This window comes from Callorhinchus milii, unplaced genomic scaffold, assembly GCF_018977255.1.
Source record: "Callorhinchus milii isolate IMCB2004 unplaced genomic scaffold, IMCB_Cmil_1.0 Scaffold11, whole genome shotgun sequence".
Lineage (NCBI taxonomy): Eukaryota > Metazoa > Chordata > Chondrichthyes > Chimaeriformes > Callorhinchidae > Callorhinchus > Callorhinchus milii.
This window is the reverse complement of record NW_024704752.1, coordinates 9867452-9890556: the sequence shown is the minus strand read 5'-3', so window position 1 is coordinate 9890556 and position 23105 is coordinate 9867452. Positions and strand designations below refer to the sequence as shown.

At 38.4% G+C, this 23105-nt stretch overlaps 3 protein-coding genes across 3 annotated transcripts; all 3 read left to right on the top strand.

Annotated features, from left to right (window-relative positions):
* Positions 1–4548: 4548 nt before the first annotated feature.
* Positions 4549–8540, top strand: LOC121849879 (extracellular calcium-sensing receptor-like). The gene is made up of 5 exons (XM_042339135.1): positions 4549–4830; positions 5647–6465; positions 7003–7230; positions 7412–7535; positions 7636–8540. Exons 1-5 carry the CDS (start codon positions 4567–4569, stop codon positions 8538–8540), a joined length of 2340 nt encoding a protein of 779 aa, XP_042195069.1. The 5' UTR covers positions 4549–4566.
* A 2834-nt stretch (positions 8541–11374) lies between these two features.
* On the top strand, positions 11375–15461 carry LOC103176162 (extracellular calcium-sensing receptor-like). Its single transcript, XM_042339129.1, has 5 exons — positions 11375–11668; positions 12216–13034; positions 13915–14142; positions 14324–14447; positions 14548–15461. Exons 1-5 carry the CDS (start codon positions 11405–11407, stop codon positions 15459–15461), a joined length of 2349 nt encoding a protein of 782 aa, XP_042195063.1. The 5' UTR covers positions 11375–11404.
* Positions 15462–18543: 3082 nt separating this feature from the next.
* On the top strand, positions 18544–22286 carry LOC121849875 (extracellular calcium-sensing receptor-like). Its single transcript, XM_042339130.1, is given in 6 exon segments — positions 18544–18834; positions 19421–20239; positions 20785–21012; positions 21144–21267; positions 21374–21823; positions 21826–22286. Coding segments are annotated over 6 exon segments (2346 nt in total). The 5' UTR covers positions 18544–18570.
* Positions 22287–23105: the final 819 nt, after the last annotated feature.

Sequence of the window (23105 nt, the reverse complement as noted above, 5' to 3'; positions counted from 1 at the left end):
GAAATTCTGATTTATCGGTAATACTAATATGAAAGTTGTGAGGAATTTCTTGTGTTGGATGCAAGATTCTTTTGAATTGTTAGCAGACAATAAAATGCCAGTGCCTTGGGATGTCCTCCCGATGTGAAAGGCGCTGAACAAATGTATTCTTATTGTTGTTGTTAACATTTTCATAGGTTACTTTGCTTCATATTGAGTAAAAGAAACATCTGGTCCCTATTAAATGTCTTGACTAAAGTATTTAATTTACATAAAGACTGTCTTTGCCCTTCAGCCTTGGTCAGATCCCATCTGGAGTATTCGGTCCGGTTATGGCCATGACACCTCCGGAAAGATATATTGAGGGTGGGATTTGGGGGTGACAGATTCCAGATTCATCAAACTGAAACCAGAGCCGGGTTAATTATGAGGACAGGTTGCTTAAACGTGGCCTGTATTTCCTTGAGTTTAGAAGGTTGAGTTATTGTTAGCGAGGGGTATCAAGAGGTATGTGGCAAAGGTGGGTAATGTAGAGTTGAGGTATAGATCAGCCAAGATCTATCAGAATGGCAGAACAGGGTCGAGAAATTTTAATGAAGATAAATGTATTACTTTTACTTTGCTTTTCTTTTGTGTAGTTTGGATAACTTCAATGGTAGCTTATATAAACTATCCTGAAAAATACACTCTAGCCATAGAAGTGTTTGCTATTTTGGCATCTAGTTTTACATTATGTATATGTATATTTACTCTCAAATGTTACATCATATTACTAAAGCCAGCAAATGCTAGAAGAAACACATGATGAGTAAAGCATCTAATAAAAGCAGTTAATGGTTATTCAAAAANCATTACAGCAAATATTTCAATTTTATTTCTTTATTATTTTGACCTCTTTCAGGGCCGTCTGTTAAAAGTTAATGCCAGTGAGGAATATATGTAAGTGGACACAATAAAATAATAACTCTTACATTTGGCACAGCGTGTCATGTCGGGCGAGTCCTGGACGAGAGACAACTTTCTTCAGCTCAACGTGCGAAAAACCGAGGCCCTCCTGATTGGCTCACGTCAGCGCCTCCGCACCTCAGGCGCTGACACCATCAGCATCCAAGGCTGCACTCTCCACCTCTCAAAGCCAGTCAGGAACCTCGCCGTTTTGTTCGACCTTGAGCTGTCCTTTCTCCCTCACATCCGCACCACAACTGGCACCGCCTTCCATCACCTCCGGAATATCGCCAGATTACGGCACTACCTCACCCCTCACGCCGCTGAAACCCTGGTTCACGCCTTTGTCACCTCAAGGCTGGACTATGGGAACTCTCTCCTCGCCGGCCTTCCCGCCACTTCCCTCCACAAGCTGCAGGTCATTCAGAACTCTGCAGCTCGTGTACTGTCCCGCACCAGGCTTCGCGATCACATCACTCCCACCCTCGCTCGCCTCCACTGGCTCCCCATCCCCCAGAGGATTGATTTCAAGATCCTCATCCTCACCTACAAGGCCATTCACGGCCTTGCTCCCTCCTACCTCTCCAACCTACTATCCCCCTACCTACCTGCCCGTACCCTCCGTTCCTCTGGCTCCGGTCTGCTCCACGTCCCCCGCCCCAACCGCCCTACTATCGGTGGTCGGGCCTTCAGCCTCTCAGCCCCCAGGCTCTGGAACTCCATCCCCCAGTGCCTTCGCCTTGCTTCCTCCCTTTCCTCCTTCAAGGCCGGTCTCAAAACCTTTCTCTTTGACCGTGCCTTCAGCTCCCCTCTCGACTCTCTTCCTCCTCCTCGCTCCCTCCCTTCCCTCCCCTCACCCTGACCATTTCCCCCCTCCTCTCTCCCTCCCTTCCCTCCCCTCACCCTGACCATTTCCTCCCTGCTCGGGTCATGACCCAACTGTGCAGCGCCTTGGGACGTCCTCCTGACGTGAAAGGCGCTCTATAAATGGAATCTTGTTGTTGTTGTTGTTGTTGATGTCTCGAAGCACTTCATAGGTTTTATTGTAAAGTGTAGTGACTCTGTATTTTTGTGGCTGGATACGGTAGCCAATTTGTGCAGAGGAATGTCCCATAACCCATCATAAAGTGAATTGTATTTCGGAAACTGTGGGCCAGAATCCAAAAAGAAACTAACTTCTCTTTTGAAATAATGCCATGGGATCTTCCATGTGCTTGAACAGGAATGTCAGCCAAATCTATGAGTTTAAAGTCCTGATGTGAGGCTTGAATCCATGACCTTCTGACTCAGATAGGAGAGTGCTGCAAACTGAGCCAGGCTGACACTCGGGTTAATAATAAAATAATAATAATAATAATAATAATCCTTGCATTTGATATAGCACTTTCCACATCTTCTAGACATCTTAATGCACTTCACAGAATAAACTGTAAAGTAAATTGACTGTAAATTGTGGGTGAAATGCAGCAGCTGAATGGAGGGAGTGGACAGATTAATAGGAGGTCAGCTAGTCAGAGATGTAGGAGGGGGCAAGGCCACGGAGGGCCTTGAAAGTGGGGATGAGGATTTTGAATTCTATCCTCTGAGGGATGGGGAGCCAGTGGAGCCAGGCCAGGGTGCGGTCACACATGGTGCATGGAAACAACATTTATCTTAAATTCTGACCATTCAATAAAAAACAAATGAAATACATCCTTCTATGTTATCGATTTATTAAATACACTGTGTGTTTCCTCCTTGGGTCGAATTTTCATTAGATGACCCCGACCCAATGCCCGGCCTTCACGTCCTTCCACCGCGACTCAGCACTGGGTTCGCCTCCCAGACCTACCGCCACTGAGACCCCGACCTATCCATGTTTCAATCCTCTGACCAGCCATCACTGAACCCCATTATCAGGCCGCAGCTCACTTCAAGTCCTGCTGCTTGGCTATAACACCCCCCACAAAGTTACGCTATACTCCTAACTCGGCCTTTTTACAATTACTTGGGAGTCCAGGGGAAACAGGAAAACTTGGTATACAGTAAAATGTTTACATCACATCGTGCACATCTGTTAAATTAAACCATAAACCTTAATGAAATTAATTGTTGCTCTAGAAAATGAATGAAAAAAAATTACACCTTAATCTTAGATGAGCATGTAATTAAAATATATTCTTTTTTTAATTTGGTTTGATTACCTGGAGGAAGATTAAAGTGGTAATGTGCTTCCTTCCGAGAATTGTCCATAATTTGTTCAGAGCCTCTGGAATAATACGTCTATTTAAAGCAAATGCACAAAACTCAGTGGAATGTAACAGTATCTAAAGTATATAAGGGTGATTGGCTGTAGTTCTGGACACTGATGGGCACATTTAAAAACTATGTGTTTCCCTATGCTCTACGTGCTATTTTTTTCTGTTCTTGTTCCTGTGTGGCTGACTGAAGAGACAACCTGTAAACGTTGGGGAATGTCTAATTCACTTAGCTTATCTAAAGACGGCGACATCGTTCTCGGAGGAGTTTTCAGTATTCATGTCGATGTTGAGGATCAGGATATGAATTTCAAAATCAAACCAAAAGCAGTAAGATGTACAAAGTTAGTGAAACTGTCCATTTGTCTTATCCGATTCTAAAAATAGACCAATCGTTGTGGATGAATGTCGTAAGATAACCAAGCTACGTGGACGCTTTTAGATAACTTACATTGTTGCAGCATGCTATTATATGGTTAATTGACGTCCAATCTATTTGAAGAGAGTATGAGTATATATGTTTGGATGACAATTTTTCTATGAAATGCCGAAACCCTAGTGCAGTACCCAATTATCTGATTTCGGTGATATGTCAGTGATTTCTCTCCACAATAGATTCAAATTGTTACTAGATGAAGTTCAGCTGAAAGTAATGTGAGTAGTAGTGCCCGTGTATATTCCAGATAAATTTTAAATCGGATTTCTGTGACATTGATATTGATGATATTGATGAATTTTCTTTTATAAGCAAGCAGATGGGATTCCATAATTGTAAATTGCTTACGTACCCGAAATATTCAAGTTGATTCATCATCATAAGTTGTTGTTTAGTTTTAGTAGATCAGCTGAAGGTAAACACAATCCACATGGGCGGAACTGGTTTGTTCCAGGGAACCCAAGCAATTCTGCAGTAATTATTGGCAGATTTGGAGATTTACATACAGCCTCAGTCCTACACACCAAAGCCCTATTAGTTAGACTGGTTCAGTGGCAATAGGATTACAATACAATTTACACTTATTTCACTTTTGTGGAGGTCTTTCAAGGTGGGAAGACGTCCCAAATTAAAGCAGGTATAAAGCTGGTTAGTCACTGGGTAAAACATATAGCTATGTCAAATTGAATTTTGCCAAATTAGGGAACTCTCTAACATAAAAAAAGTTAAGGATATCTATGCGAACCATCATTATATTGTTTTATCTATAAGCAACACATCAAGATATTTCACTAAATGTTGATCCCTCTTTGCTGCGTCGTAACTATAGGAAACGGAATTCTAGCTGTTGTTTTATTCTTTTCCAAAACGATAATATCAATGTCACTTCCACTATTGTGAAAATTCGAAAGATGGTGTATTTAATATTGTGATTGCCACAGGTTTCGATTCAGATTGTTTCGTTTAGCAATGGCAATGATCTTTGCTATAGAAGAAATAAACAAAGACTCGACACTGCTTCCCAACATTACTCTGGGCTACTGGATTTCCGACTCTTGTGGAACACCTTCCGTATCAATAAAAAGAAACTTCGAATTTTTAAACAGACTTGAAGAAACATCTTCAGATTTCACCTGCAAAAGAGCCCCCGTGGTTTCTGCTATTGTTGGTGACTCCAGTTCTTCACTGTCCGCAGCAGTAGCGACCTTAATCAGTCCTTTTAGGATTCCAATGGTAAGCTCTTTCATGGAACACCATAACATTGGGCAAGTTTCCTCCCTCCACACACCTCTGTTTACCAAGCAGTAAGTAGGAACTCAGTTATTCGTCAATTGGTGGATCGCTTTTCCTTCGGTAATAATCCCTTCAAACTTAATTAAATAAATAATAATAATGTGTTCACTCAATCCTCAGTGGTTTGTGGGACACTTTTGTGCGCAAATTGGTTGCCGCATTCCACCTACAAAATACACAGTACATTCTGTGAAGAGCTTTGAGACGTCTCGAAGATGTGATAAGGTGTTATATCAAATGCAAGGATTTTTATTATACCAGCTTGCTGGAACACAGGAATAGAAAAATTATATTCAACATATTTCATTATCCATTTCCATTTTGTTAAACAAAAGCACATTGAAGGGTGTAGGGGAGAGAATTACAAGGGTTTGGAGGCTCATGTGCAGTATAAATACCTGCATGGACATGGTGGCCGAATGGCCTGCATTTAGATTATAAAATCTATGTAATTGAACGTAATTTTACAGCAAATTATTTTTGCCAGTGATTGTCCCATTTCAAAATACAAAGACACCAATTTATTTTTTCTTCTTCTTCATTTCGGGATCTATGTTATGTCGCGTTTCAGTATCACTCGGTACCTTCAGCACCACAGGAACTTCTAAACGGAAGCGATAAAGAAGACATCAAAGGGATAATCAATAATAATAGTTACTGGACTGATTACACTTTACCTTGAAAAGTGAACATTCTGTTTACAGGTCATGATAATTTGAGTTCAAGTTTGTTTCTTTCTCATTTTAATTTCCTTAGATAAGTTACTTTGCTACATGTGAATGTCTGAGCAACAGGAAGGAATATCCATCATTTTTTAGAACAATACCAAGTGACTACTTTCAGGTCAGAGCCTTGGCTCAGTTGGTGAAACACTTTGGTTGGACTTGGATCGGGACCATTAGAAGTGACGATGACTATGGCAACTTTGGAATGCAAACGTTCACAAAAGCTGTACAACAACTCGATGTTTGTATTGCCTTCTCTGAGACTTTTCCTATCAGATACTCAAGAAAAGAATTGCTTAAAACTGTAGATGTTATTAAGAAATGGCCCACAAAGGTTGTTGTTGCATTTCTTACTCACCCTCTTATGACTGCTCTATTAAAAGAAATTGTGCGACAAAACGTGACAGGTATTCAATGGATAGGAAGTGAGGCGTGGGTCACCACAACACATCTGTCCCCAGAAGAAAGCAGACGATTCCTTTCTGGTACAATTGGAATTGCGATTCCCAAAGTACACGTTCCAGGGTTGAGAGAGTTTCTACTGCAAGTTCATCCTTCTGCATATCCAGGAAACCGCTTAGTGAAAGAGTTTTGGGAAATTACCTTCAACTGTACACTAAGAAACGAGGAGCACAAAGCAGACGGAATTAAGGAATGCACAGGACGAGAGAATTTACAAACTATAAATAACACATATACAGATGTGACTCAGTACAGAGTTACCTACAAGGTCTACACAGCAACCTACGCTGTAGCTCATGCTCTTCAGGATATGCTGTCATGTGAAAGTGGCAAAGGACCTTTTTCGAATAAATATTGCGCAAATATATCAAACTTTCAACCATGGCAAGTAAGCAGTTCTTCATATGATTTGTCATATAAACGTTAAACGTTTCAATTGTGTTTAAGCTTCATTTTTGTTAGGTGCTACATAAATAGAAAGCTATAGTCTTGGATCTGAGGTTCCAAGATTATAGAAATTATATTAGTTCACCATGTCAGTTTGTGGTTTTTATTTTTGTTGCTAATTTACTATTTACTATTTTGCTGTTGGTCGGATCCCCATCTCATGACCTACCTCATATTTTATAAATGTGGCCTTAGAGAGTCAGTATTTTGACACGACTCAATTCGAAGGCCATTACCGACCTCAAACCTATTTTTGCTCTGCATCGTCAGATCTTCTGGTTACATGGGGGGAAATGTGATTGAATTGGACAAGGAATAGACACTGATTTTCCCTTCCTTGGTTCAGCGACATTAAAGCCAATTGGTAACAACTGTTCCTGCTCAGCACAGAATGAGATTGGAACCTGCAACAAGTTTGCCTTTGTAATGCTTCATGTTGCACAATTATTTCCTATTCTCTTGTTATATTCCAATATAGATTTTGCATTATATGAAAACAGTGAATTTCAACACAAAGATTGGTGAAAATGTTCATTTCGATAAAAACGGGGATCCAGTGCCAACGTACGACATTATAAATTGGCAACAAAATGACCTCGGAGGCACTGATATTATCACTGTCGGGCACTATGATGGATCTGCTCCTCCAGGGGAAGAATTTAAGATAAGGGAAGAGGCAGTTGTTTGGAGCGGAGGTCGAATTACGGTAACGGCTTTAGCTGTGGAACAGTGTCTCAGATGTGAAAGGTGTTGCTCGGCGATGACAAACCGTTCTTACAAATGAACATGAATCTCGGGATAAATATGTAATCGGAACTGAAGAGTAACACAACTTCAGCAAAAGAGCAACTGTATAACACTAACATCTTACATTTCCCTCTAACCAGGTCCCACGGGCGGTTTGTTCTGACAGTTGTCTCCCTGGAACCAGGAAAGCAGCAAAAAGAGGACAACCAAAGTGTTGCTTTGATTGTATAGAATGTGCTGATGGTGAAATTAGTAACATCACTGGTAAGAACAAACTCAGCTATCAATTCGTTTTTATATTCTCAAACATTTATTGAACGGATTTCAATTCAGGTTCTTTCAATCACAATTGACTTTCTTTCAGATTCAACTTTGTGCCTAAAATGTCCTTTGGAATACCGGTCCAATGATAAACGGGATCATTGCATACTGAAGGAAATTGAATTCCTCTCCTTCGAGGAGACATTGGGGATTGCTCTAGTGACATTGGCATTGCTTGGAGTTTCCATCACTTTCAGTGTATTTGCAGCTTTCTATGTTCACAGAGACACTCCTATTGTTAAAGCTAATAACTCAGAGTTAAGTTTTCTGCTTCTTTTCGCATTAGCTTTGTGTTTTCTGTGCTCAGTTACATTCATTGGAGAGCCTTCAGTCTGGTCCTGTAGGTTATGTCACACAGCCTTTGCTATCACTTTTGTTCTTTGTATTTCCTGTGTTTTGGGAAAAACAATAGTTGTGGTGATGGCATTTAATACAACACTTCCCAGTAATAATATGATGAAGTGGTTTGGACCTACACAACAACGCCTGAGTGTTTTCATCCTTACCCTGATACAATGCTTAATATGTACTGTCTGGCTATGTTTGGCACCACCTTATCCACTGAAAAATAGTGACTATTTTAGGGAGAGAATCGTGTTTGAATGTCATCTGGGATCTGCAGTCGCCTTTTACTGTGTACTTGGTTACATTGGACTGTTGTCTGGTGTATGCTTTGTAGTTGCTTTTCTCGCTCGCCGACTTCCAGACAACTTCAATGAAGCGAAGCACATCACTTTCAGCATGCTTATCTTCTGTGCTGTTTGGATCACTTTCATTCCAGCTTATGTAAGCTCTCCTGGAAAATACACTGTGGCTGTAGAAATATTTGCAATTTTGGCCTCAAGCTTTGGGCTACTTGTCTGTATTTTTGCTCCAAAATGTTTTATTATCCTGCTGAAAAAAGAGGAAAATACGAAGAAGCACATGATGGGTAAAATAACTTCCTAGAAACAGTGAACATTTTTTCTGAATGAAATTAAAAATTTGTTCAAAGAATTGCATGTTAGTTAGATGTTGGTTTTGTTAATCTCGCTAAAGTATCATGAGATTCTGATTGATCATGTAATAATAATAATATCGAAATTGTGAATAATTTCTTGCATGATTGCAAGATAATTTGTTTAAAAATGCTGTGTGAAGCTTGATATAAAACCTGGTGATCCGTAAAGTGTTTACGACACAGTGCACTTCTGTTAATTACACCATGCACCTTAAGGAAATTAATCGTTGCTGTAGAAAATTAATCAATAAGGAATAAGATTGTACCTTACACTCAGATAACTATATAATTAAATTGTGTTCTTTTCTCCTTTGGTTTGATTATCTGGAAGAAGAGTAAAGTGGTATTGTGCTTCCACCTGGGAATTGTCCTTAACTTGTTCAGTGCACCTGGAGTAATACATCTATTTAAAGCAAATGCACACAGATGTCAGTATTAAAAGTATATAAGGGCGATTGGCTGTACTTTGGGACACTGACAGACACGTTTAAAAAACTATGTGTTTCCCTATGCTCTGTGTGCTATTGATTTCTGTTCCTGTTCCTGTGTGGCTGACTGAAGAGACAACCTGCAAACATTGGGGGATGTTTGATCTGCTCAGTTTGTCTAAAGACGGTGACATCGTTCTCGGAGGAGTTTTCAGTATTCATGTTGATGTTGAGGATCAGGATATTAATTTTAAATCCCAACCGAAAGCAGTAACATGTACAAAGTTAGTGAAACTGTCCGTTTGTCTTATTGGATTCTAAAAATAGACAGACTGTTGAGGATTAATGTCATGAAATAGCCAAATTACTTTCACACTTTTAGATAACTAACATTTTTGGTGCATGATAATATATGTTAGATCACTTCTAATCTCTAAAAAGAGAATATATTTATTTGGATGAAAACCTTTCTTTTGAAGGTGGAAAGGCTAATGCATTACCCAATTATCTGATTTCAATGATATTTTAGTGGTTTCACTGTACAGTATATTCGAATTGTTACAAGGAATATGAATCATACTTTCCATGTACACTCTAGGTAAATTTACAAATTTGCAATCAGATTTCTATGACACAAATCCGCCATTTGACAATTTTCTTTTGATAAGCACGTAGACTGGGTTCCAGAATTGTGAAGTGCTTATGTGCCCAAAATATTCAAATTGGTTTGCACATTTCATTATCAAACGTTATTATATAGTTTATCGTCTGGGAAGAAGAGCAGATGGTAAACAAATCCATATGGGTTGAATTGGTCTGTTAAAAACTTAGGCAATTCTGCAATAATTATCAGCAGATTTGCAGATTCACGTATAGTCTCTTGGGCAGACCGATGTCAGATAAAATTCAATGTAGAGAAATGCAAGGTGCTTCACCTGGGGACACAAAATACAGCAAGGGACTATTATTTAAATGGAAAGAAAGTAATATGTACCGAAAATGAAAAGGTGTTTTGGTTGACAATAAATTGAAGGCACTGTATCGATGCTCAGTGGCAGTGAGCAGAGTAAACCAGATGCTGGGTTGTATCAAAAAGGCAATACTGAGCTGAAATAGTGGGGTAATCAAAGTTGTTAGGGTCTCGAATGCACTGTCTAAAAGGCTGGTGGAAACAGATTCAATAACGACTATCAAAAGGGAATTGGATAGATACTTGAAAAAGGAAAATTTGCAGAAGTGCGGTGAAAGAGCGGGGGAGTGGGAATGATTGGATAGCTCTTCCAAAGAGCAGGCAAATGCACACTGGGCCGAATGGCCTCCTTGTGTGTTACAACTTGCACTTATTTAGTGCCCTCCACACATGGTAGACATCTCAGAGCGCTTAGAATATGAATATAGAATATTAGTGCTGTAATATTCTACGGTTCTATGATTCTATGAATCCTAACAATTCAGGAGTCCTGTAGCTCAGTGGTTAGAGCACTCGCTTTGCAAGCGAGAGACCTGGGTTCAATTCCAGGCAGAGGGCGAAACCTTGGGCAAGTTTCCTTACTCCACACAGAGCCTAATAATAATCCCTTCAAAACAAAAAATAATAATAAATTGGTCATTTTCAATCTACGACTGTTTGTGGGACATTGCTGTGCGTAATTGGCTGCTGCGTTCGCCCACAAATATACAGTCAATTCACTTTACAGTGTGTTCTGTGAAGCGCTTTGGGACGTCCTCCCGACGTGAAAAGCGCTATATCAAATGCAAGGATTATTATTATTATTATTATTATAAACTATAATGGGACCGCACTTGAGTACAGTGTGCAGTTCTGGTCGCTGCAGTACAAAAGACTAATGTAGACCAAGGTTGCTTTATCTTGTACAGAACAGGAGAACCAGAGGACAGCGACTGCAATTGAAGGGAGGTACATTCAAAACAAGTCTGCGGAATCACTATTACAGTGAGTGAGTAGTACATTTATGGAACAGGCTCCCTAGGGAGATGGTGGAAGCAGAAAATGTTAATTTTTTCAAAAAGCAAATTGGATAGATTTATTTTACGAAATAATATAGTGGGATTCATTTCATAGTTTGGGACGTGAAATGTTCATGTGACTGCCAAAAATGATAGAAGGAAAACTGAATGGTCCTTGGTCATCTATCATCTAGCAATTCTTATATCTTATGTTCGTATCTTGCTCCAAATGTTGATTCCATCCTTTAATCCTTCTTTGCTATGACTTAACCGCAGAAAAGGACATTTTATCTATTGGTTTATTCTTTTCTGGAATGATAATACCAGTGTCACTTTCAATGTTGTAAAAAATTGAGAGATAGTGTATTTAATATTTTGATTGCTACAGGTTTCGACTCAGACAGTTTCGTTTAGCAATGGCGATGATCTTTGCTATAGAAGAAATAAACAAAGACCTGACACTGCTTCCCAACATTACTCTGGGTTACTGGATTTCTGACGCTTGTGGAACACCTGCCGTATCAATAAAAACAACCTTCGAATTTTTAAACAGACTCGAAGGAATATCTTCAGATTTCACCTGCAAAAGAGCACCTGTGGTTTCCGCTATTGTTGGTCATTCCAGTTCTTCATTGTCCATAGCAGTAGCAACCTTGATCAGTCCTTTTGGGATTCCTCTGGTAAGCTATTTCATGGAATATGACGTAAGTTTGCTGGAGCACAATAAAAGAAAAGTGATATCCAACATACTTTGTATCCACTTCCATTTGGTTAGATACATTTAGAATCAGCAATTCTTTTAATGCAACCAAAAAATGACATGCAACAAAATGTCAATTAATTCATTCATAATATCATTAATGATTATTGCTAAGCAATGTGTTTTAATCATTTTATTAGCTAATTTTATACTTTCAGAATGACGATATATAATATAATCAATGTTTGATGAATGTCAGTTTTGGTTAATAGTAATAACACGATTTTCCACTTGTGTGTAATGTGTAAAAATTATGTGACGATGTGTAATATATTCAATGTTTGATGAATGTAAGTTTTGTACTGTACCCTAACAACATGTTCACTGCTAACTGGAAGGTTATCAATGGGATAAGCATTCGGTAATAGTAATAACATGCTCACCATGAAAAGTGAACATTTTATTTACAGATAATTATAATTTGAGCTCAAGTTTATTTGTTCTCTTTCTCATGTTTATTTTCGTAGGTAAGTTACTTTGCTACGTGTCAATGTCTGAGCAACAGGAAGGAATATCCATCATTTTTTAGAACAATACCAAGTGATTACTTTCAGGTCAGAGCCTTGGCTCAGTTGGTGAAACACTTTGGTTGGACGTGGATTGGGACCATTAGAAGTGATGATGACTATGGTAACTTTGGAATCCAAGCGTTCACAGAAACTGTACAACAACTCGGTGTTTGTATTGCCTACTCTGAGTCATTCTATTTAACATACTCGAGGGAGGAATTGCTTAAAACTATAGACATTATCAAGAAATCTACCACAAAGGTTGTTGTAGCATTTCTTGGTCACTCTGACATGACTGCTTTACTAAAAGAAATTGTAAGACAAAATGTGACAGGTATTCAATGGATAGGAAGTGAGGCGTGGGTCACCACAACACATCTGCCTCCAGAAGAAAGTAGACGATTCCTTTCCGGCACAATTGGAATTGCGATTCGCAAAGTACATGTTCCAGGGTTGAAAGAGTTTCTACTGCGAATTCATCCTTCTGCATATCCAGGAAACCGTTTAATAAAAGAATTTTGGGAAATGACGTTCAACTGTACATTAAGAAACGAGGAGCACAAAGCAGACGGAATTAAGGAATGCACAGGACGAGAGAATTTACGGACTGTAAATAATGCATATACAGATGTGTCTCAGTACAGAGTTACCAACAAGGTCTATACAGCTACCTACGCTATAGCTCATGCTCTTCATGATATGCTGTCATGTGAAAGTGGCAAAGGACCATTTTACAATAAAAGTTGTGCAAATATTTCAAACTTTCAACCATGGCAAGTAAGACGATCTTCATATGATTTGTCTTGTAAATGTTAAACTTTGAATGGTGTTTATGTTTAGTTTGTGTAAGGTGCTATATGAGTAGAAAGCTATAGCCATAGATCTGTGGTTCCAAGATTATAACAAATATAATAATAATCCTTGCATTTGATACAGCACTTTTCACGTCTTCTAGACGTCCCAAAGTGCTTCACAGAATATACTGTAAAGTGAATTGACTGCATATTTGTGGGCGAACGCGGCAGCCAATTGCGCACAGCAATGTCCCACAAACGGTTGTAGATTGAAAATGACCAATTTATTATTGTTTTGGGTTTTGGAGGGATTATTATCAGGCTCTGTGTGGAGTAAGGAAACTTACCCAAGGTTTCGCCCTCTGCCTGGAATTGAACTCAGGTCTCTCACTTGCAAAGCGAGTGCTCTAACCACTGAGCTACAGGACTCCAAATATATTACCTAACATGTCTGTTTGTGGATTCTTGTGCTGTTCTTGCTAATTTACTATTTATTATTTTGCTGATGGTCGGATTCCCATACCATGACAATCCTCGTTTTTTGTAAATGTGGCCTTAGAGAGTATTTTCACACGATTCAATTGGAAGGACATTACCACCCTCAAACATATTCTTACTGTGCATCTTGAAACCATCTAATTACAATAGACACTACAATAGGGGAAATAGACACTGATTTTCCCTTTCTTGGTTCAGCGGCATTAAAGCCAATTGGTAACAACTGCTACTGCTCGGCACAGAATGAGATTGGAACCTGCAACATGTTTGCCTTGTAATGCTTCGTGTTGCACAATTATAAATGTTTATAGTATTTTGATAAAATCAAAGATTATTTCTTCTTCTCTTCTTCTTTTCCAATATAGATTTTGCATTACATGAAGACATTAAATTTCAACACAAAGATTGGTGAAAATGTTCATTTCGATGAAAACGGGGATCCAGTGCCAACGTACGACATTATAAACTGGCAACCAAATGGCCTCGGCGGCACTGATATAATCACTGTCGGGCACTATGATGGATCTGCTCTTCCAGGGGAAGAACTTAATATAAAGGAAGAGGCAGTTGTATGGAGAGGAGGTCAGATTACGGTAAGGGCTTTTGCTGTGAAATATTATCTGAGAAGTTAAAGGAGTTGCTCGGCTACGACAAACCGATCTTACAAATGAACACGGATCTCGGGATAAATAATTACCTGGAACAGAAAAATAACACACCTTCAGCAAAAGAGCAACTGCATAACATTAACATCTTACATTTATCTATAACCAGGTCCCACGGGCGGTTTGCTCTGACAGTTGTCTCCCTGGAACAAGGAAAGCAGCAAGAAATGGACAACCAAAGTGTTGCTTTGATTGTATAGAATGTGCTGATGGTGAAATTAGTAACATCACTGGTAAGAACAAACACAGCTATCAATTAATTCTTATAGTCACAAACATTTATTGAACAGATTTCAATTCAGGTTCATTCAATCACAATTTACTTTCTTTCAGATTCAACTTTGTGCTTCAAATGTCCTTTGGAATACCGGTCCAATGAAAAACGAGATCATTGCATACTGAAGGAAATTGAATTCCTCTCCTTCGAGGAGACATTGGGGATTGCTCTAGTGACACTGGCATTGCTTGGAGTTTGCATCACTATAAGTGTATTTGTAGCTTTCTATATTCACAGAGACACTCCTATTGTTAAAGCTAATAATTCAGAGTTAAGTTTTCTGCTTCTTTTCGCATTAGCTTTGTGTTTTCTGTGCTCAGTTACATTCATTGGAGAGCCTTCAGTCTGGTCCTGTAGGTTACGTCACACAGCCTTTGGTATCACTTTTGTTCTTTGTATTTCCTGTGTTTTGGGAAAAACAATCGTTGTGGTGATGGCATTTAATGCAACACTTCCCAGTAATAACATGATGAAGTGGTTTGGACCTATACAACAACGCCTGAGTGTTTTCATCCTTACCCTGATACAATGCTTAATATGTACTGTCTGGCTATGTTTGGCACCACCTTATCCACTGAAAAATACTGTATATTTTAGGGAGAGAATCGTGTTTGAATGCCATCTGGGATCTGCAGTCGCCTTTTACTGTGTACTTGGTTACATTGGACTGTTGTCTGGTGTATGCTTTGTAGTTGCTTTTCTCGCTCGCCGACTTCCAGACAACTTCAATGAAGCGAAGCACATCACTTTCAGCATGCTTATCTTCTGTGCTGTTTGGATCACTTTCATTCCAGCTTATGTAAGCTCTCCTGGAAAATATACTGTGGCTGTAGAAATATTTGCAATTTTGGCCTCAAGCTTTGGATTACTTGTCTGTATTTTTGCTCCAAAATGTTATATTATCCTGCTGAAAAAAGAGGAAAATACGAAGAAGCACATAATGGGTAAAATGGCTTCCAAGAAACAGTGAACATTATTTCTGAATGAAATTAAAATTTTGCTCAAAACATTACATGCTAGTTAGAAGTTGGTTGTGTTACTCTCCCTGAAGTATCATGAGATTCTGATTCATCATGTAATACTAATAAAAGCAAAGTTGTGAATAATTTAATGTATTGAATGCACAATAGTTTTTTAATTGTTAATGGACAAAAAAGTCTCGGTAAAACTTGGTGCAAAACTTGGTATAAAACTTGGTGATCCGTAAAATGTTTATGACACAGCACACATCTGTTAAATTAAATCATAAAACCTTAAGGAAATTAATCGGTGCTGTAGAAAATTAATGATAAAGGAATAAGATTGTACCCTACGCTCAGATGACTCTGTAATTAAATTTTGTTCTTTTCTCCTTTGGTTTGATTATCTGGAGAAAAATTAAAGTGGTCATTTGCTTCCTTCTGAGAATTGTCCTTAATTTGTTCAGAGCACCTGGAATAATATATCTATTTAAAGCAAATGCGCACAGATGTCAGTATTAAAAGTATATAAGGGTGATTACCTGTGTTCTGGACACTGAAGGACACAGTTAAAAACTATGTGTTTCCCTATGCTCTGTGTGCTATTGATTTCTGTTCCTGTTCCTGTGTGGCTGACTGAAGAGACAACCTGCAAACATTGGGGATGTTTGATCTGCTCGGTTTGTCTGAAGATGGCGACATCGTTCTCGGAGGAGTTTTCAGTATTCATGTCGATGTTGAGGAACAGGATATGAATTTTAAATCCCAACCGAAAGCAGTAACATGTACAAAGTTAGTGAAACTGTCCATTTGTCTTATCGGATTCTAAAAATCGGCAGACTGTTGAGGATTAATGTCATGAAATAGCCAAATTACTTGAACACTTTTAGGTAGCTAACATTGTTGGAGCATGATAATATCTGTTTAATCATTTCTAGCTCTATAAAGAGAATATATTTGTTTGGATGATAGCCTTTCTTTTAAACGTGTGAAGCTAGTGCAGTGCCCAACTATCTGATTTCGAAGATAATTTAGTGATCTCACTGTACAATATATTGAAAATTATTACTAGGAATATGAGTCATACGTTCCATGTACATTCTAGGTAATATTTGCAAATTTACAATCAGATTTCTATGACACAAATAATATTTTGATAAGCTCAAAGACGGGTTTCCAGAATTGTGAAGTGCCCAAAATATTCAAATTTGTTTTGCACATTTCATTGTCAAATATTTCATTGTGGAGTCCTGTAGCTGTAGCTCAGTGGTTAGAGCACTCGCTTTGCAAGCGAGAGACCTGAGTTCAATTCCAGGCAGAGGGCGAAATCTTGGGCAAGTTTCCTTACTCCACACAGAGCCTAATAATAATCCCTCCAAAACCAAAAACAATAATAAATTGGTCATTTTCAATCTACGACTGTTTGTGGGACATTGCTGTGTGCAATTGGCTGCCGCGTTCGCCCACAAATATACAGTCAATTCACTTTACAGTGTGTTCTGTGAAGCCCTTTGGGACGTCCTCCTGACGTGAAAAGCGCTATATCAAATGCAAGGATTATTATTATTATTATTATTATTATTATTATTATTATTAAACGTTGTTATATAGTTTATCGTCTGGGAAGAAGAGCAGATGGTAAGCAAATCCATCTGGGCTGAATTGGTTTGTTAAAAACTTGGGCAAATCTGCAGTAATTGTAAGCAGATTTGCAAATTTATGTATAGTCTCAGGCCTACACACCAAAACCCTAATAGGTAGTCTGGTCAACGTTACGATTATAATATAATTTACTTATTTCACGTCTGTGGAGGCTTCAAGGTGGGAAGTCATCTGAAAGCAATGCAGGTATAAAGCCGGTCTGCTCCGGGTCATGTTTGTTAGTTACCATTTCAAAACATAGCCATGTCAGATTCAATTTCATCAAATTAAGTTACAGAAAATGAGCTAACAATATCTATGTGAGTATGATTTTATTATTTATATTTGTAAGCAATACAGAAAGATGTGCAATCTTGAGCCGACCGATGTCAGGTAAATTTCAGCTGAAAGAAATGCAAGGTGCTTCAGCTGAAGACGCAAAATACAGCAAAGAACTAATATTTAAATGGGAAGAAAATAATATATAAGTAAAATGAAAAGAACTTGGATGTCCTAGTTGACAATAAATTTAAGCCATTGTAACAATGCTCATTGGCAGTGAGCAGAGCATACCAGATGCTGGATTGTATTGAAAGGGCAATATTGAGGTGAAATAATAATAATCCTTGCATTTGATATAGCACTTTTCACATCTTCTAAGATGTCTCAAAGTGCTTCACATAATATAATGGAAAGTGAATTGACTGTATATTTTGTGGGCAAAACGCGGCAGCGAATTGTCAACAGCAGTGTCCCACAAGCAGTCGTAGACTGAAGTGACCAATTTATTATTGTTTTTTTTTCTTGAGGGATTATTATCAGACATGTGGAGTAAGGAAACTGGCCCAACGTTCTGCCCTGCCGGGAATCGAACCCAGGTCTCTCTCTTGCAGGGCAAGTGCTCTAACCATTTAGCTACAGGCCTCTACGATTTCTCCAGAAATAGTGGGGTAATCAAAGTTGTTCAAGGTTGGAATGCACTGCCTGAAAGGCTGGTAGAAACAGATTCAATAACAACTTTCAAAATGGAATTAGATAGATACAGTACATAGTTTGGGACATGACATGTGCATACGACAGCCAATGATGCTGGAAGGCAAAGTGGATGACCTCAGTCATCTATCTTCAAGCAATTCTTATGTCTTATGTTCATATCTTGCTCCAAATATTGATTTCATCCTTTAATCCTTCTTTACCATGATGGTAGTCACTTGGTATTGTTCTAAAAAATGATGGATATTCCTTCCTGTTACTCAGACATTCACATGTAGCAAAGTAATTCACCTACGGAAAGGGAATTCTATCTACAACAACAACAACAACAAGATTTCATTTATAGAGCGCCTTTCAAGTCGGGACCCTATTGGTCTATTGGTATATTCTTTTCCAAAGTAATAATACCTTTCACTGTTATAAAAAAATCGACAGATTTAATATTGTCATTGCTACAGGCTTCGATTCAGATTGTTTCGTTTTGCGATGGCGATGCTCTTTGCTATAGAAGAAATAAACAAAGACCCGACACTGCTTCCCAACATTACTCTGGGCTACTGGATTTCCGACTCTTGTGGAACGCCATCTGTATCAATAAAAAAAACCTTCCATTTTTTAAACGGACTCGAAGAAACATCTTCAGATTTCACCTGTAAAAGAGCACCTGTGGTTTCTGCTATTGTTGGTGACTCCAGTTCCTCAATGTCCGCAGCAATAGCGACCTTAATCAGTCCTTTTAGGATTCCTCTGGTAAGTTCTTTCAAGGAATATGATGCCAGTTTGCTGGAACACAGTAAAAGAAAAGTGATATTCAACATACTTTATTGTTCACTTCCATTTAGTTGGATACAGTTAGAATCCATGCTTCTTTTATTAAATAATACTGTGGATACTTACATGCAATAAAAATCGATTAATTCATTCATGATATTGTTAATGATTATTGCTTCACGTGCTAAGCAATGTTTTATCAATTCATCAGCCGATTTTACACTTTCAGAACGACGAGGTGCAATATAATCAATGTTTTTAGAAGGTTATGCTTGAAGGCTTAGTTGAGGAAGGGCAGGAGGAGGCTGGCGAGACCAGTTGGGCCGAATGGTCTGTTCCTGTGCTTTACATTCTAATGTATTCTAATGTAAGTTTTGTACTGTACCAGAACAACATGTTCACTGCTAAATGGAAGCGATAAACAAAGTCATCAATGGAATATTCAATAATAGTTACTGAACTTTATGCATAACACCTTTGTCATAAAAAGTGAACGTTTTGTTTACAGGTAATTATAATTTGAGTTCAAGATTATTGGCTCTATTTCTCATTTTAATTTCCGTAGGTAAGTTACTTTGCTACATGTGAATGTCTGAGCAACAGGAGGGAATATCCATCATTTTTTAGAACAATACCAAGTGACTACTTTCAGGTCAGAGCCTTGGCTCAGCTGGTGAAACACTTTGGTTGGACGTGGATCGGGACCATTAGAAGTGACGATGACTATGGTAACTTCGGAATTAAAGCATTCACAGAAGCTGTGCAACAACTGGATGTTTGTATTGCATTTTCTGAATCTTTCCATATAACATATTCGAGGGAAGAGTTACTTAAAATTGTAAATATTATAAAGAAATCTACCACAAAAGTTGTTGTAGCATTTCTTGCTCATTCTCATATGACTGCTCTACTAAAAGAAATTGTGCGTCAAAATGTGACAGGTATTCAATGGATAGGAAGTGAGGCGTGGGTCACCACAACACATCTGTCCCCAGAAGAACGTAGACGGTTCCTTTCAGGCACAATTGGAATTGCCATTCGCAAAGTACACGTTCCAGGGTTGAGAGAGTTTCTACTGCAAGTTCATCCTTCTGCATATCCAAGAAACCGCTTAATAAAAGAGTTTTGGGAAAGAACCTTCAACTGTACACTAAGAAACGGGGAGCACAAAGCAGACGGATTTAAGAAATGCACAGGACGAGAGAATTTACGGAATATAAATAATGCATATACAGATGTGTCTCAGTACAGAGTTACCTACAAGGTCTATACAGCAACCTACGCTATAGCTCATGCTCTTCAGGATATGCTGTCATGTGAAATTGGCAAAGGACCTTTTTCCAATAAAAGTTGTGCAAATATTTCAAACTTTCAACCATGGCAAGTAAGCAGTTCTTCATATGATTTGCCATGTAATTGTTAAATGTTTCAATAGAATTTAAGTGTCATCTGTATTAAGTGCTATATAAATTGAAAGCTATGCTCATGGATTCGTTCTTCTAAGGTTATACCAAATATATGATTAAAGCATATTTATTTGTGATTTTTTTTGCCAATTTAATATTTAACATTTTACTGTTGGTCCAATCCCGTATTATGGCCATCCTCATTGTTGTCTTTGAGAGTGAATGTTTTTACAGTATTCAATTTGAAAGATATTGTCGCCCTCAAACCTAATCTTACTTTGCATCTTTAAAAGTTCGGGTACCATGAAGGAAACGCGTGATTGAATAGTAATAAGGATTGAACGGACACGGATTTTGGCTCAGCATCACTAAAGCTTCTGTTCCTCCTCAGTACATAATGAGTGTGGAACCTATACCTGTGTTCCTTGTATTGATTAGCGTTCCACCATTGTAGGTGTTTGACGTACTTTGCTGAAGTAAAAGGTTATTTCCTCTTCTCCAATAATCTTATTCTCCAATAAAGCTTCTGCATTACATGAAAACTGTAAATTTCAACACAAAGATTGGAGAAAATGTTCATTTTGATGCAAGCGGGGATCCAGTGCCAACATACGACATTATAAACTGGCAACCAAATGACCTCAGTGGAACTGATGTTGTTACTATCGGGCACTATGATGGATCTGCTCCTCCAGGAGAAGAATTTAAGATACGTGAGGCGGTAATTGTATGGAGTGGAGGGCACATTACGGTAAGCACTTTTCCTGCGCACTCATGAGTCTCAGGAGGAAAATAATTGCATGGAACTGAAGAACCACATGCCTTCAGTGAAAGAGAAATTGTATAAAACTAAAATTAAATATCTGCATTTGTCTTAACTAGGTCCCACGGGCGGTTTGCTCGGACAGTTGTCTCCCTGGAACAAGGAAAGCAGCAAGAAGAGGACAACCAAAGTGTTGCTTTGATTGTATAGAATGTGCTGATGGTGAAATTAGTAACATCACTGGTAAGAACAAACGCAGCTATCAATTCTTTCTTATATTCTCAAACATTTATTGGACGTATTTCAATTCTAAATCACGCATCTATGAATATGCTGTGCGTCATTTCAGATTCAACCGTTTGCCTCAAATGTCCTTTGGAATACCGGTCCAATGATAAACAAAATCATTGCATACTGAAGGAACTTGAATTCCTCTCCTTCGAGGAGACATTAGGGATTGTTCTAGTGACACTGGCATTGCTTGGAGTCTGCATCACTTTAGGTGTATTTGCAGCTTTCTATGTTCACAGAGACACTCCTATTGTTAAAGCTAATAACTTAGAGTTAAGTTTTCTGCTTCTTTTCGCATTAGCTTTGTGTTTTCTGTGCTCAATTACATTCATTGGAGAGCCTTCAGTCTGGTCCTGTAGGTTACGTCACACAGCTTTTGGTATTACGTTTGTTCTTTGTATTTCCTGTGTTTTGGGAAAAACAATCGTTGTGGTGATGGCATTTAATGCAACACTTCCCAGTAATAACATGATGAAGTGGTTTGGACCTACACAACAACGCCTGAGTGTTTCATCCTTACTCTGATACAATGCTTAATATGTACTGTCTGGCTATGTTTGGCACCACCTTATCCTCTGAAAAATAGTGAATATTTTAGGGAGAGAATCGTGTTTGAATGCCATCTGGGATCTGCAGTCGCCTTTTACTGTGTACTTGGTTACATTGGACTGTTGTCTGGTGTATGCTTTGTAGTTGCTTTTCTCGCTCGCCGACTTCCAGACAACTTCAATGAAGCGAAGCACATCACTTTCAGCATGCTTATCTTCTGTGCTGTTTGGATCACTTTCATTCCAGCTTATGTAAGCTCTCCTGGAAAATATACTGTGGCTGTAGAAATATTTGCAATTTTGGCCTCAAGCTTTGGATTACTTGTCTGTATTTTTGCTCCAAAATGTTATATTATCCTGCTGAAAAAAGAGGAAAATACGAAGAAGCACATGATGGGTAAAATGGCTTCCAAGAAACAGTGAACATTTTTTCTGAATGAAATTAAAATTTTGTTCAAAACATTACATGCTAGTTAGAAGTTGGTTGTGTTACTCCCCCTGAAGTATCATGAGATTCTGATTCATCATGTAATACTAATAAAAGTGAATAATTTAATGTATTGAATGCACAATAGTTTTTTAATTGTTAATGGATAAAAAACTCTCGGTAAAACTTGGTGCAAAACTTGGTATAAAACTTGGTGATCCGTAAAATGTTTATGATACAGCACACATCTGTTAAATTAAATCATAAAACCTTAAGGAAATTAATCGGTGCTGTAGAAAATTAATGATAAAGGAATAAGATTGTACCCTACGCTCAGATGACTCTGTAATTAAATTTTGTTCTTTTCTCCTTTGGTTTGATTATCTGGAGAAAAATTAAAGTGGTCATTTGCTTCCTTCTGAGAATTGTCCTTAATTTGTTCAGAGCACCTGGAATAATATATCTATTTAAAGCAAATGCGCACAGATGTCAGTATTAAAAGTATATAAGGGTGATTACCTGTGTTCTGGACACTGAAGGACACAGTTAAAAACTATGTGTTTCCCTATGCTCTGTGTGCTATTGATTTCTGTTCCTGTTCCTGTGTGGCTGACTGAAGAGACAACCTGCAAACATTGGGGGATGTTTGATCTGCTCGGTTTGTCTGAAGATGGCGACATCGTTCTCGGAGGAGTTTTCAGTATTCATGTCGATGTTGAGGATCAGGATATGAATTTTAAATCCCAACCGAAAGCAGTAACATGTACAAAGTTAGTGAAACTGTCCGTTTGTCTTATCGGATTTTAAAAATCGGC

What these genes read in the sequence shown, in the direction of transcription:
- LOC121849879 (XM_042339135.1), top strand. Translation starts at nt 4,567, where the DNA reads ATGGCAATGATCTTTGCTATAGAAGAAATAAACAAAGACTCGACACTG. An exon ending in CAAACTTTCAACCATGGCAA is followed by an intron (nt 6,466 to 7,002) that starts GTAAGCAGTTCT and finishes ATTCCAATATAG; the next exon opens with ATTTTGCATTATATGAAAAC. An exon ending in GGAGCGGAGGTCGAATTACG is followed by an intron (nt 7,231 to 7,411) that starts GTAACGGCTTTA and finishes CCCTCTAACCAG; the next exon opens with GTCCCACGGGCGGTTTGTTC.
- LOC103176162 (XM_042339129.1), top strand. Translation starts at nt 11,405, where the DNA reads ATGGCGATGATCTTTGCTATAGAAGAAATAAACAAAGACCTGACACTG. An exon ending in GGAGAGGAGGTCAGATTACG is followed by an intron (nt 14,143 to 14,323) that starts GTAAGGGCTTTT and finishes ATCTATAACCAG; the next exon opens with GTCCCACGGGCGGTTTGCTC. An exon ending in TGAAATTAGTAACATCACTG is followed by an intron (nt 14,448 to 14,547) that starts GTAAGAACAAAC and finishes ACTTTCTTTCAG; the next exon opens with ATTCAACTTTGTGCTTCAAA.